This window comes from Danio rerio, chromosome 6, assembly GCF_052040795.2.
Source record: "Danio rerio strain M-AB ecotype USA chromosome 6, GRCz13ab, whole genome shotgun sequence".
NCBI lineage: Eukaryota > Metazoa > Chordata > Actinopteri > Cypriniformes > Danionidae > Danio > Danio rerio.
The window spans coordinates 19190627-19204759 of record NC_141026.1 but is presented as its reverse complement, the minus strand read 5'-3'; the positions used below and the strand labels follow the sequence as shown (position 1 = coordinate 19204759).

General features: G+C 45.9%; 2 protein-coding genes across 28 annotated transcripts in view; one reads left to right on the top strand and one right to left on the bottom strand.

Moving 5' to 3' along the window:
* Positions 1-14133, bottom strand: part of LOC147843474 (uncharacterized) — a 388615-nt gene that overhangs the window by 17969 nt on the left and 356513 nt on the right. The gene's annotated exons all lie outside the window — the stretch shown is intronic.
* Positions 1-14133, top strand: part of tns1a (tensin 1a) — a 108282-nt gene that overhangs the window by 91291 nt on the left and 2858 nt on the right. For all 27 annotated transcript variants that reach the window (XM_087256950.1, XM_087256951.1, XM_087256954.1 and 24 more), the window contains 10 exons: positions 7460-7607; positions 8076-8698; positions 10018-10104; positions 10481-10609; positions 10701-10796; positions 10912-10989; positions 11159-11230; positions 11313-11342; positions 11549-11717; positions 12739-12807. In XM_087256950.1, coding sequence (XP_087113076.1) covers positions 7460-7607; positions 8076-8698; positions 10018-10104; positions 10481-10609; positions 10701-10796; positions 10912-10989; positions 11159-11230; positions 11313-11342; positions 11549-11717; positions 12739-12807 — 1501 coding nt within the window. The remainder of the gene's footprint in view (positions 1-7459; positions 7608-8075; positions 8699-10017; positions 10105-10480; positions 10610-10700; positions 10797-10911; positions 10990-11158; positions 11231-11312; positions 11343-11548; positions 11718-12738; positions 12808-14133) is intronic.

Genomic DNA, 14133 nt, shown 5'->3' with positions numbered 1-14133 from the left:
AGTTCTCAGTGGAAATGCATGCACATAATGGTGTCAACCAAACAATGTAAACAATGTCCCTGAGCTGAATGAAATTTGCATATTTTCTGTGATTATTGCTGCTGAATAGTATTAATTGTCATGTTTTGGTCTGTATTAATCAGTCAGACTGGGAAAAAATACATTTAGAGTACTATAGACTGTCAAAATGTACAACAAAACAATCAGAAGAGAGAGGAAATAAAACAACAACTGAGACCATTGGCCAAACTGAGGCAGGATTTCCAAGACAAGAATCTTTACAGAATGAATGTTTGTTCTTGTCATTTCTGGTCAAGTAAGGAAAATGGTAGACTATTATCTTTGTTATTACTGCTCATATGTGTCTTTTACTATCTATTAAATGCAGTTTGTCAAAATAGTACACCCTTTTCTTCTTACAAAGTCCTTCTCTGAACGTTTCTATAGCCTTCACACATTTCTCCTGTGACCTAGAAAGCATAAATAGACAGAACAACATATTCAGTAATAAATGAACTATTTATTAATTAAAATGTCTGTCTTTCTTTATTTAGCAATTGTGGCTGCATAAAAGTACATGTAACTGGCCAAATTTTGATCTAAGTGCAATGTAAATAGTATCAGACAGATTGTAACCAACAAAACAGTGGTTCGTGTTAGTATTCAATGGTATTCAAATAGTATATAATGGGAGATCTCTCTGATTGCTTGATGAATGAATTAACCCATTCATTACAAATATTTTTATTAGATATTTCAATGTCATAATCTGTCTATTCACTAACCCATGTGCCTTCACAATCCAGTACTTTTTTCAAAATTTCCATTATCACACTTGATATTATATTGAATGGTTATGTTGGTCTGCAATAATGCTGAATGAGATTTTTAAGTTTGATAATAAAATGTTCTATATTAACAACATTTCTTGTATTAAAATTAGATTTATTTAAAGCAGGGGAAAACCCTGCACCTCAAAATCCACCTTCCTACAGAGTTCATTACCAAAACTGCTTCTCTAAACTATAGTTATGAGAAAGTCTTCAACACTTTTGTTCCGATATGTTTGTTTAGAGATGGAACTAATCTTTTTAAGACGATAGAAAAGTTGGATTACTCTGACTGACATGATGCCCTGAACAGTTTCAAGACAGAATTAGAAACGTTCGAGGTTACTAAAGTAACCCTTCGTTCCCCGAGGAGGGGAACGGAAGCACTATAAGTGGATTTGATTGTAAAATCCACGCATTGGGAGGTTCGGTTCAGAAGCTACTCGTCTGAAAGAGTATTAAACGGGCCAATTAAGAATGAATTGGCAGCGCAAGCCTGCGCAGGTGAGCGGCATAAGCAATCAACTGAGTATATAAGCTCACCTGGCGCCAGCAGACGCTATCCTTTTTAAGCTGAAGAGACTTTCAACAGCTAAGGGACAGTCATTATGGCGACGGAGTATAGTGCTTCCGTTCCCCTCCTCGGGGAACGAAGGGTTACTTTAGTAACCTCGAACGTTCCCCTTCAGGGGGGAACTTCAGCACTATAATTGGATTTGATTGTAAAATCCACGCATTGGGAGCCCATTGAAAGCGCCATAATGACTGCACCTTACCAACACCCCCGATGAGGAGATAGTCAAGCAAGCGTGACGCACATCATGGGGGGCGCGGTCCTCCAACGTGTCCCTGGCCCTAATTTATCCTACTTCAACAGAAGTTTTACGGATTTATATATATTTTTTGGGAAGTCGTGAGCATCTAGATAATTCTAGGAAAATACGACAGTACGTTGGGAAGCGTGCAATCCCGATAGGGAGGACGCTGCGGAGGCCATCCGTTACCCAAGGGGGGATAGATGGCAGAATTTACATATGGACTAGCCCTAAAAAGGGGGAGTACGCATAGCAAAAGAGTGGTTAGCGGGGAGGGAAGACACGGGTCCGCCCAGGGGGGGGGACTTAACCGTGGCGGAATAAGCATATGGGATCGCCTAGTGGGGATCACGCATAGCAGGCACCTTTACCCAAAACGCGGGCTGACCAGCGGGCAGACCTACAACGTAGTGGGCCAGCAAGTGACTCCTCCGCTGAGTCAGTGCTGGGGGCCACGGAGGAATCTGCAGGGCTCACCTGACGGGGAACTTTACTGACAGATAAAAAGGCGCACGTATCTCCGTGTTAGGGAAAATGGCGCAGCAAGCGTGTTTCAACACCCTACCGAATTGTTTCCTCAATCACCAAGGGTTACCTAATACCCTTGAGGAAACCGGCTCCACTCGCAGATTGTAAAACCTTGCAAATGTGTTGGGTGTCACCCAGCCCGCAGCTCTACAGATGTCTGTTAGAGGGGCGCCGCGTGCGCGCGCTCGAGAGGATGCGAAGCTCCGAGTGGAGTGCGCACGCGCTCTCGGGTGACGCGGCTCATCTCGGCTCTGATAGTGAAAGAAAGGCATCCACAATCTAGTGGGAACTTATTTCGGTACGGCACTTCCCTGCTGCCGACCGCTATAACAGACGAAGAGCTGCTCAGATGATCTAAACTGAGTGCGGTCCGGATAATACGCAAAACGCGAACTGGACAATAAAGAAGGGCTGGGTCTGCCTCCTCCGAGGGCAGCGCTTGCAGGCTCACTACCTCGTATTAAAACGGAGTGGTAGGAACCTTGGGCACATATCGCGGGCGGGGTCTCAGGACGTGAGAGAAGCCAGCCCAATTACAGGCACGAGTCACTGACCGAAAAATGCCTCCGGGTCCCCAACCCTCTAATCGATATCAACGCGACCAGCAGAGCTGTCTTCAGGGACAGAAAGATACTGAGTCGAGGATTGAAGGGATCTGACGCGGCTTGTGTAGCGAGGGCGAGATCCTAAGAGGGCATGAGAGGGGGCGGGGTGGATTAATTCGCTTAACGCCCCTGAGGAACCGGATGATGAGGTTATGCGTTCCCACGGTGCTGCCAGCCACCGCGTTATGAGAGCGGAGATGGCAGCCACGTAACCTTGAGTGTGGAGGGCGACAGCCTGCTCTCCAGCTACTCTCGGCGTAAAGAAAGCACAACGCTGATCTGGCAAATTACGGGGGTCTTCTCAGCGAGAGACACACCATTCAGTGAATAGACTCCACGTCAGGGCATAGGCGCGCTCGGGGAGGGGGCTCTAGCCCGAGTGACGGTATTAGCCACCGCAATCGGAGGTTACCTAAGTCTTCCTCGCGTCTAAAAATCTCTTCAAAGATCGGCGAGGGTGCCAGGTGGTGCCCTGTCCCTGAGAGAGTAGGTGCTCTCTCGAAGGGACTGCCAGGGGAGGGCTATCGCGAGGGAGAGCTCTGACATCTAGGTCCGGTTGAGCCAGAGGGGCGCAACCAGCAACCTGTTCCTCGTCCTCCCTGACCTTGCACAGTAACTGCGCGAGCAGGCTCACTGGGGGAAACGCGTATTTGCGCGTGCCCCGAGGCCAGCTGTAAGCCAGTGCATCCGTGCCGAGAGCACTCGGTCAGGGAAAGAACAACTGGCAATGAGCGATCTCAGGGGAAGCAACAGATCGATCTGGGCTTTCCCAAATCGCGCCCATATCAGCTGAACAGACTCGGGGTGGAGTCTCCATTCTCCAGGACGCAAGGCTGCCGTGAGAGCGCATCGGCTGCACGGTTGAGCTTGCCTGAATATGAATGGCGTGCAGCGATTTCAGCCGCGAATGACTCCAGAGGAGCAGACGGCGGGCGAGCTGAGACATGCGGCGAGAGCGCATACCCCCTATACGGCTGATATACGCCACCGCCGCCGTACTGTCCGTCCTGACCAGCACGTGTTGCCGCTCCAGCACCGGAAAAAAACGGTGGAGAGCGAGGAACACTGCCAACAGCTCCAGGCGATATGCCAATGCAACTGGGTACCTTTCCACAGGTCCGCAGCCGCATACCCGCAACGCACAGCCCCCCAGCCCGTGTTGGAAGCGTCTGCTGAAACGACAACAAAACTGGACGCCTGTTCTAGAGACACCCGGGCCTGTAGGAACGAGGGGTCGCTCCAAGGGCTGAGGGCGCGGCGACACAGCGCAGTAACAGAGACTCGGTGTGCGCGCGCGTGCCATGCGCGTCTGGGGACTCGATCGTGATCAGCCAGTGCTGAAGTGGTCTCATATAGAATAATCCGAGCGGCATGAAGCGGCTGCGGATGCCATATGCCCCAGGAGCCTCAGAAATAGTTTCAGTGGGACCACAGTTTTACTGTCGAGCTCTCTCAGACAGTACAGCATCAGCTGAGCGCGCTCTCCGGAGAGGCGCGCTGCCATGGTGACCGAGTCCAACTCCAGCTCGAGAGAAGAGATCCTCTGCACGGGGGCGAGTTTGCTCTTTTCTCGGTTGACCTGAAACCCCCACAGGTGGAAGTGCCAGAGCACTTTGTCTCTGTGCATAATCAACTGCTCCGAGAGAGGGCAAAAATCAGCCAGTCGTAAAGAAATCGAGTATGCAGATGCCCGCGAGCCGAAGGGGCGCTGAGGCACCCTCCGCGGGCTTGGTGAGGACCCGCGGAGACAGAGAGAGCCCGAAGGGGAGGGCTTTGTATTGCCAAGCTCGACCTTCAAACGCAAACCGCAGAAACTGTCGGTGGCGAGGAAGAGTGGAGACATAGAAATACGCGTCCATCAGGTCTAATGCTGCAGACCAACCCAGAGGACGAACGCACCGGAGGATGCGCTTCTGCGTGAGCATTCTGAACGGCAGCTTGTGCAGGCAGCGGTTCAAAACGCGCAGATCTAGGATTGGCCGTGACCCACCGCTCTTTTTGGGCACGATGAAGTGTGGGCTGTAAAACCCGCTCTCCATCTCGGCTGGAGGGAGCGGCTCGATTGCATCCTTCGCCAGGAGGACAGCAATCTCCTCTCGCAAGACAGGGGCGGACAGGGGGCTGACCCTGGTGAATACACACCCGTGACTTGGGGGGCCGTTTCGCGAACTGAATCGCATAGCCGAGTCTGATTGTGCGTATGAGCCACCGCGAAGAGCTGGCCCGCGCTAACCAGGCAGGCAGAGCTCTCGCTAATGGACTCATCGCTACAATCGCTGACGTACCAGCAGTGGGGCAGCGCGGAGTGGGTGTGCTGATCCGGGAAGCTCGCGGGTCCCACGGAAAAGCTGGAGGTGAGATATTTGCTCTCACTCCAAACCCGAGCTCCGGAGGGGAGGCTTGAGGGGTGGGAGAAAGGAGACCGTCCTCCCAGCGCTCGTGAGCCACTGGCGAAACGCACCGAATCTGCAAGCTAGAAAGCATAGCGTCCCAGACTGGCAGATTTCGGGCTGTCACATCTGGGGAAGTGAAAAGTGCCCTTTCATAATGTTTTCATGGCAGTAAAAAGTGCCGTTGGAAATGGGGCCCCGCCCTCCAGCGGGGAAAGAGCAAGTTCCCTCTTCTCCAGATGGCCTGTCCCAGGGGCGCTTCGCGGTCCGTTGCCGGACTTTGCGGCGTTCTGGGCAGGGGGGCTGCCTGCTTCCGAGGTGCCCGACGCGCTCGCTTCGCCGGAGGCGTGTGCGGGGGCGGAGCAGCTCTCGTAGGCGGGCGCCTTCGGCGAGGAGCAGGTATGAATGGCACGGCGGGCGGAGCGGGCTACGGACCGCCGATAAGACATCACCCACCAACTGCTCTCTCACCGCCTTGAATTCCTGGGTGAATTCACAGACAGTGTCGCCGAACCTGGCTGGGGATATGGGGAAGTCAAGAAAGCGGACTTTGTCGACTTTGCGCATATCAGCCAGGGGTGGCGCTCCTGGACCACTAATGTGGACATCGTCCTCCCCAATGCACACGCAGCGGACTCAGTAGTCCGAAGAGCTAAGTCGGCGGCGGTGCGAAGCTCGTAAGCTCGCCTGCGCTTGGTAGCGCTGGTAGGTGGCTATCGCACGCAAGGCGGAAGCAGCCTGGCCCGCAGCTATGTAAGCTCTAGCTCCGAGGGAGGTAGATAACTTACAGGCTTTGGATGGGAGACGAGGCGGACCCCGCCAAGAAGAGGCGCCGCGCGGATTTACCGCCATCGCACACTCAACCTGAGGAATCGCCACATACCCCCTGGCTGTTTCACCGTCAAGAGTGGTTAGGGTGGAGGAACACGCAGCACGAGCAGAAAAAAGTGCTTTACAAGACCGCGTGAGCCTACTGTGCACCTCCGGGAAGAAGGGAACGCCCCTCTAGTCGGTCCGGCCGCGGAGCTGGGGGATAAACCATCTCCAACCTACGGCCGAAGCAGCCCGGGAAAGCACGGCTAACATGTCCGTTTCAGGATCCGTAGTGACAGCGCTCACCAGCCCGAAGGGGGCGAGCGGGTCTGGATCATCATCGGACAATGAAAGCCCACCCTCCGATGCCGCGGTGGACATCTGGTCTCCGGTGTCATCGGGCGTAAGGGCTACCATCTGATAGACGGATCGCTTCCCCCGCCCGAAGCTTGGATGGAGCGCTTAGAGGAGCAGGAGGTCCGCGGGCCCGTGGGCGACGGATTATCTCTCGCTGAAACCCTCAGATCTGCCCGAGTGCCCGCTGCAGAGCAGGGGACAACTGGGGTGGTTCGCCCTTTTGCAAAGGCTAACCGCGATCTTGCGCAACAGTCATGGCATCGCAATGACGACATGAACTGCCCGCGAGCAGCGCATTAACATGCTGGACCCCCAGACATGTAACGCAGTGCCCGCGCCCATCATCCGAGGACAGGAAACCACCGCATCCAGAAACGCACAGTCGGAGCGCCGTCCTGATAAGGACGTGCTGCACGACTGTGTTGCTCTTTCTGTGAAGTTTGCAACTTTATACGCACCGCTCTGGAGGACCGGACCCAAAGAACGCCAGGCAAGGGAGAAACCCAGCTCGACCGTCTGCCACTGCGTGTACACACTCTGGACCGGGAGAATGCTCTCGTTCGCTCAGAATCGCTGGTCACAGCAGGAGGAACCCTCATCGACTCGATCAGAAAGTCTCTGAAGCGAAAAGGATAGCGTCTGCTGGCGCCAGGTGAGCTTATATACTCAGTTGATTGCTTATGCCGCTCACCTGCGCAGGCTTGCGCTGCCAATTCATTCTTAATTGGCCCGTTCAATACTCTTTCAGACGAGTAGCTTCTGAACCGAACCTCCCAATGCGTGGATTTTACAATCAAATCCACTTATAGTGCTGAAGTTCCCCCCGAAGGGGAACTAATATTACTTGTTATGTTACTTGTAATAATCAGCTCCACTCATTGGATCATTGACATTTGTGGGCTTTAAATAATGCACCTGCACATTTAGACTAGCATTTTGTGTTTAGAAAAATATCTATTTTTCCATACTTAGTCATTTTGCCAGTATACCATTTTGAATTTAGTTTGAACAGTTTTTCATCCTTGAGCTTTCATAATATCAACTCAAATGTGTGTTATATCCTCTGCAGTAAATTATAATTTTATATATATTTCTTGTTCTGTTTTTTTTTTTTTTTCTAGAGCCACATGGTTTTGTGGGAACAGGAATCAGAGAAGGGGGATTCATTTCTCCTTTGCACCACCCATACTCTTCTGCTTCTGAAAGACCAGTTCCTCCTGCCCACACTTTCAGCCCACCTCAGCCAGTTAACAACACTAGCTCAGATGGGTAAGTGTTGTTATCTGACCACAAATTTTTTTTCAGGTCCAAAATATATGTATATGTCCTGGGCATGTTACTTCAAAAAAGTAACTAGTTGCTAGTTAATTCACTGAAATATTAACTGAATCAATGTATTATTTTATACTTTATTATAAAAGTAAACAACACCCCCAATATTAAATATTTTAAGTGAGATGGTCACTTAATTAAACTTCAGTGAGGTAAATTACAGCAAATTATACAGTATATCAAAAATATTATGCCACATTTTATTAACATTAACTGCATTGTAATGGAGAAAACAGTTATTTATTTGATTACTCTAATAGTAATAGTAATAGTAACTCTAAAAAGTAATTCCCTTGGTAATGGCGTTATTTATAATGCTGTTATTCACAGCACTGTTTCTTATTTATTTAATTGTATACTAACTTAATTAACTTTTTCTATTATATCTCTTGTGCTTTCTAACAGCTTTGGCAATCAGCGTGCCTTTCCATCATTTCCATCTGAGCCCATTCGAGCTCCTCTATTTCTGGATACCTTTTCTTACCTTAACCCTGATGAGGCCACTGTTAACATCATGGGTATTCATCACGTCCCAGGAAGCCCCAACACACTCCACCGTACAGTTGCCACCAACACTCCCCCAAGCCCTGCCCTTCAGCGTAGGCTTGGTGGTCCGAGCAGCCCTGCCTTTGGGCGGCGTATAACAACAGCCAACAGTGGCAGTGAACCAACCACTCCTAACAGCCCTCTTCTGGGTCGCAGCGGAAAATTCATCCCACCAAGTCCTGTGCTAGACCGTCATCCCTCACCTGCACCAGTTGCCTCAAGTCCAGATCACAAAGTCCTACCTAGAGGTCAGGCGACTCCAGATGAGAGACATGGGGCACAATCCAGACAAAGCATCACTTCTACAGTTCAGCCTGGACATGCTACTCCCACATTTCCTATAGAGCAATCCTCTAGTCCCTCCTTGTTCTTACCCCTGGATATAAGAGCAGGATCCTCCATGGAAAATTCTGAAAGTGGTCCAGCAGATTGTGGTCCTACACAAGTGCCCCCACAAGGACCTGCAATCACCTCAATATATGGTATGACAGCTAAAGTTTTATGAATAAAATTACAGTGGAGGTCAAAATTAAGTAATAACCTTCAACTTGCTTAATTCCTATATTTGCTTAGTCCTATTTGAAGTTATCCTTGCAGGAGTAAATATCATTTTTAATTATAATATATAATAGTTTTAGTTGTCATGGTTCATTCCTCTGCGGCAACCATTGATAAATCAGGAACTTAGCCAAAGGAAAAATAATGAATGAATGTGTTTTAGTTGCATATAATATTCTAAGGGGAATTGTCCTCTAAAGTATTTTTGTCAAGCATCTCATCACTGAGTGTACAATGCACACTCAGGGCCTTGCTACACTGCTGGCATTTAAAAAAAACACAGCACTTCTATAGACAACAACAGAAAAAACACGCTCAGCTTGGTAAAAAATGTTTCTGTAGACATGCGAATTTAAGCACACTATAAAAACTTAAATCAAATATTTAAACAAGCAGTTGAACTCTGCAGCTGGAATTGCTCACCAATTTTATCAGACAGCAATTACCATGCAGAAAACCGCACCATCAAAAAATGGGTAAGATGTTAAAAATTCCTAAAAGCTGACTATGAAATATTAAAATGGACACTAATGTTGTGGCCACTAAACATCTCATATTACATATATAGCCATTGTTCCTTGAGAGGAAACAAGATGTTGTGTCAGAAATGACAAAACTTGCCCCTTTAAGGCGTTTGCATCACGAAGCACAGATCAAATCAATCCACTAATGTGTAGGCACCTCACAACAGTGTGACACAGTATGCTACTGTAAATTGTGGACTCATCAGGACATTAGAACTTGGGAAAGTTTTTGAAGCTGCCATACTCCTTGCCGAGTTCATCCTTATCACTAAAGACAAAACTGTCCACAGACTACATACACCAGCCTCAAAAAGCTACCAACTTAGTTTTGTTTGGATGCAGGTGACCCTTTCTTTGGAGGACCAAAGCACACTAACAATTGCTCTGATTTTCGATCTGATCTGATCTCATAGCTTGTAGAAGAATAGCCAGAGACACTGACTCAATTGCCTCAAAGTAATCTGCAGACAGGCCTTCCAGAACAGTAGTGAAGTCCCATGCCAGGACTCTAACATAACTTGTAATACCCAAAACCCAATAAAGGAAATGTGCTGTATCATTAAAAAATTTCTCCCTAAGGATTTACCGCCCAAATATACAGTAAGTGGTAAGCTGATATAAAGTTTGGTTGGTTGTTCTCTAACTTTGATCTCCACTGTATATTAAACAGATGTGTGTACATATTTGAAAAATAAAAAAACCTGTCTTCTTCTGAACAGATGGACCTCCAGATATTAGAATCAATATCAAATTTGTTCAAGATACATCCAAATATTGGTACAAACCAGAAATCACCAGGGAACAAGGTAAGATATTTTATCTTGATTTTCACAAAATGTTTTTTTTTTTTTTTTCAGTGGATCAAACCTCTCTGTCACAAAATATTCCATGTGCTTGCAAAGCTAGAAGTCTGTTATAGTCATGCTGTTGTAAAAAAATTGAGCCCCCATTTCTCCATACTGGGAACAGTAAGCCCAAAGACCCCATGCAGTTTCCAGCTTGCAAAATATTCAGTACTTCATAGTGGTGAACTGCTTTGCTGGATTTTTTAAACAGGACAGGCAATATCAAGATACAATTTTGACATTTATAATTATCTAAGATGTGTAGTTACTGTGTTTTTTCTTTTATCTATGGAAGTGTGGATTTGTAATGACATTTTTACTTATTTGTACCTTTCAGCCATTTGCATTCTTAAAGATCGTGAACCTGGAGCATTTGTCATTCGAGACAGTAACTCCTTCAGAGGAGCGTATGGCTTGGCCATGAAAGTAGCCTCTCCTCCTCCAACAGTGCAGCAAAACAAGAAAGGTAAAACACACTGGTATGCATACATCACTCTTTAGATCTTAATTTCTGAACTGATGTTCAGCTTCATTTATCTTTTCTACTTGCTTTCAAGTTGGAGACATTACAAATGAGTTGGTACGACACTTCTTGATTGAAACCAGTGCCAAGGGTGTGAGACTTAAGGGTTGCCCAAACGAACCCTACTTTGGTAATAAAATGATGTGTATTTTACTGTAAATTAGAACCTATTAAAACTAGCCTTCCACTCATCAGCGTGTTTGTACACTGTAACATGTCCTTTGTGTGTATGGGTTCATTTACAGGGTGTCTGTCTGCTCTTGTATATCAACATGCCATCACACCTCTGGCTCTTCCATGCAAGCTTATGATCCCTACAAGAGGTGAGAATGCCATTGTCGCCCCATTCCTGCAGCCTCTGTAATTGACCTCTTCTAATTGAATCCTGTTCGCTTATATCTCTAGTAGTGTCACTCATTGTCCATCTGTATTGCATCATAGAAGTCTTTGGATTTGATTTAATGTCTTCAAGGTTTGTCCTTTTTTAAACAGATCCAAATGAAGAGGCCTTGGAACTAGCCACACCAACAAGTTCAACAATGGATTTATTAAAGCAGGGAGCAGGCATGTCTCTTCTTACGCTCTTCATGACTTTTTAAATATCTAATTTGTCACCTAATTTCTTGTCACTTTCCTCACATTTCAGGACCCCCTAAACCTACTGAAGATTTTTATGGTGAGCACAAACTGTATCATATACTAGTTTAACTTTAAAACACTTTCTAAAAAAAATCATCTACACTCATGTACACCTGAAAACAGGTCTAAAAAAATGTGATATGGTAGCTAACTTGCATATCCCACTACTGCCACATAGGATTTAAAACAAAAACTGCACAGATGAAGTCTACACTATACACTAATTATTTCTCTTTCTTCCAGCTTGTAACGTTTTGTACATAAACTCTGTGGATATGGAATCTCTGACTGGTCCCCAGGCTGTAGCCAAAGCCATCACTGAAACACTTGCTGCCAAATCTACTCCTACAGCAACCATAGTCCAATTTAAAGTGTCTACCCAGGGCATCACACTCACTGACAATCAGAGGAAGTAAGTAGATTTAATATGATTAATTTTTTTAAATTGAAGTGGTAAATGTTTTGAATGGGGTGGCACGGTGGCTCAGTGGTTAGCATTGTCACCTCACAGCAAGAATGTCGCTGGTTCGAGCCCCGGCTGGGTCAGTTGGCATTTCTGTGTGGAGTTTGCATGTTCTGCCAATGTTCACGTGGGTTTCCTCCAGGTACTCCGGTTTTCCCCACAGTCCAGTCTAGACCCCTGATTAAAAAAGAGACTAAGGGTGCTTTCACACCTAGACTTTTATTTCGGAACCTGTCTCGTTTGCCCAGTTAGTGCGGTTCATTTGGCTAATGTGAATTCAGCAATCAGATCTGTGCCAAAACAATTGCTCCGAGATCGCCTGTCATGAGGTGGGCTCGGCTCGATTGAAACAAACTCTAGAGCGGATCGATTGTAGTGAGAAAGCGATATATCACAGTGTATTATGAATATGTAATAGGCATACATGGCTATATAAAGAGAGAATTATGAGTAGGGCGGGATGCCATTCCTATAAGTAATTGTGCATTTCTTGTAAAATATGAAAGTGAAAGCATGCTGAAATATAACGAGAGCTATTTATCCGTTGGGAAAATTGACCGAACAGCATACTTGGTTTATCTGTTTTTTCTCTATATAATGTAAAGCCTATAACGCATAAGCCAACTGCTATGTATGAGAAAGTCTTATCTCTGCTCTATATATAGTGACGACATCTGAGGGTGTCACCATTTAAAATTAATGGAAACTCTGACCAATGTGTGGAGAGTTTACTCACACTTGACTTTTTTTAGCTATTTTGGTCCGTTTAGAAACTTTGCCATGTAAAAACGAACCGCACCAAGAACAAAGTGCAACAATGTAACAATTTTAATTCCTGTTTGGGAACAAATGAATCGATTCAAAGGAGTGAAAGCAACTGAAGCTGAAGGAAAATTAATGAAAGATGTTCTGAATGATGTATGAGCGTCAGCCTTGGGAAAAACTAAACTTTTTGTTTGTGTTTTTGTAGGGTTTTTTTCAGACGTCATTACCCAATCAATTTGATCACATACTGCAATATGGACCCACAAGAGAGAAAGTAAGTATTTTTTGGAGTATTTTAATTTGCTTGTCTACATGGTGTATGAGCTACTCCTTTCAGAAACCTATTTTGACATACAGTATAGGGCCAGATTTACAAACAGCTTGAAACACTAATCCTCTTATAGTATAGCATAATAAAAACTACTGTCAGGACCACTGTAAAGTCACAAAGTGACGCATTAGCAGTGAAAGAGCATGAACATTGATTTTAGAACATGATAAATTAGACCTTATTGCATATATAGCACATTTTTATGTATTTCACTTTTAATGCAAATTTATGGGAAGAGATTATATGTAAAGGACAAAGTACATCCATCTTATCAGGCTTATCATCAGGCAGGCTGTATAAGACTGAAGGGCTTTATGTAGGATTTAGGATGTACTTTTTCCAACTTATTATACTAATACTTGCCATAAAACATAAAAAGTAATCACAAAACCTTGTTGTGAGTAATAGTTTAGTAATTCTTTTATTAAAGACAAAGCTGACAGAAACTAAAATCCTGAATGGAGTATACACTAACCTACATATTGTCAGACGAGATGGTGCAGTGAAAAACAATAGTAGAAGAGACAATCATACTGTATATATTCTATGGATGTGAACGTATTCACTGATGGTAAAATTAGTATTAGTTTCAGAGGTTGTTATCTGGGAATAACATACCTTGTTGACTGACCAATTAGATTCATGTATTCCAGACAGCTGTGTAATAAAATGTAATAACACAGTGTGATTTACTATGGTTTGTGGCAGTCAGTTTTCTGGTATTTGCGGGATTTCCAGTGCCCAAAAGTATGCCTTAATATCAATCCAGGCTCATTCTGAAAACATAGCCCAGTGGACGTTTCTGGAGACCACGAAATACATCCTGGGAGGTGTACATTTTTGCAGTTTTTGTTTTCGCGATTCCACGAGAGGCCGCTGTTTGTGCTTTTTCGCATCTCAAATGCCTCTCACGAGTGCCGTTCGCGCCCGTGCTGTTCTTGTGTGAACTCACCAGAGGCCGCTTTCAAATGACCGTCCGTCCGTCCGACTGGCTGAATGATTGACTGGGCTACCATCCAATCGGCTGACCTACCCTCCTCTTTCCCTGAACCCAACCAATTTTACCAATGACCCGCCACCCACCCGCTTACTTCCCTAAATCCAACCAAAAATTTACAAAAGCCATCCAGAAAAAGAAAAGTCCTCGTCTCATTTTTGCCACGTTTTCGGATTTTACCACATTCTTATCCTGTTACGAACTTGTTCACTTTATTTTTTGGATTCTGTTTTTGTATTACCTGATTTTTGGAACCGCTCTTCTCTGGACTC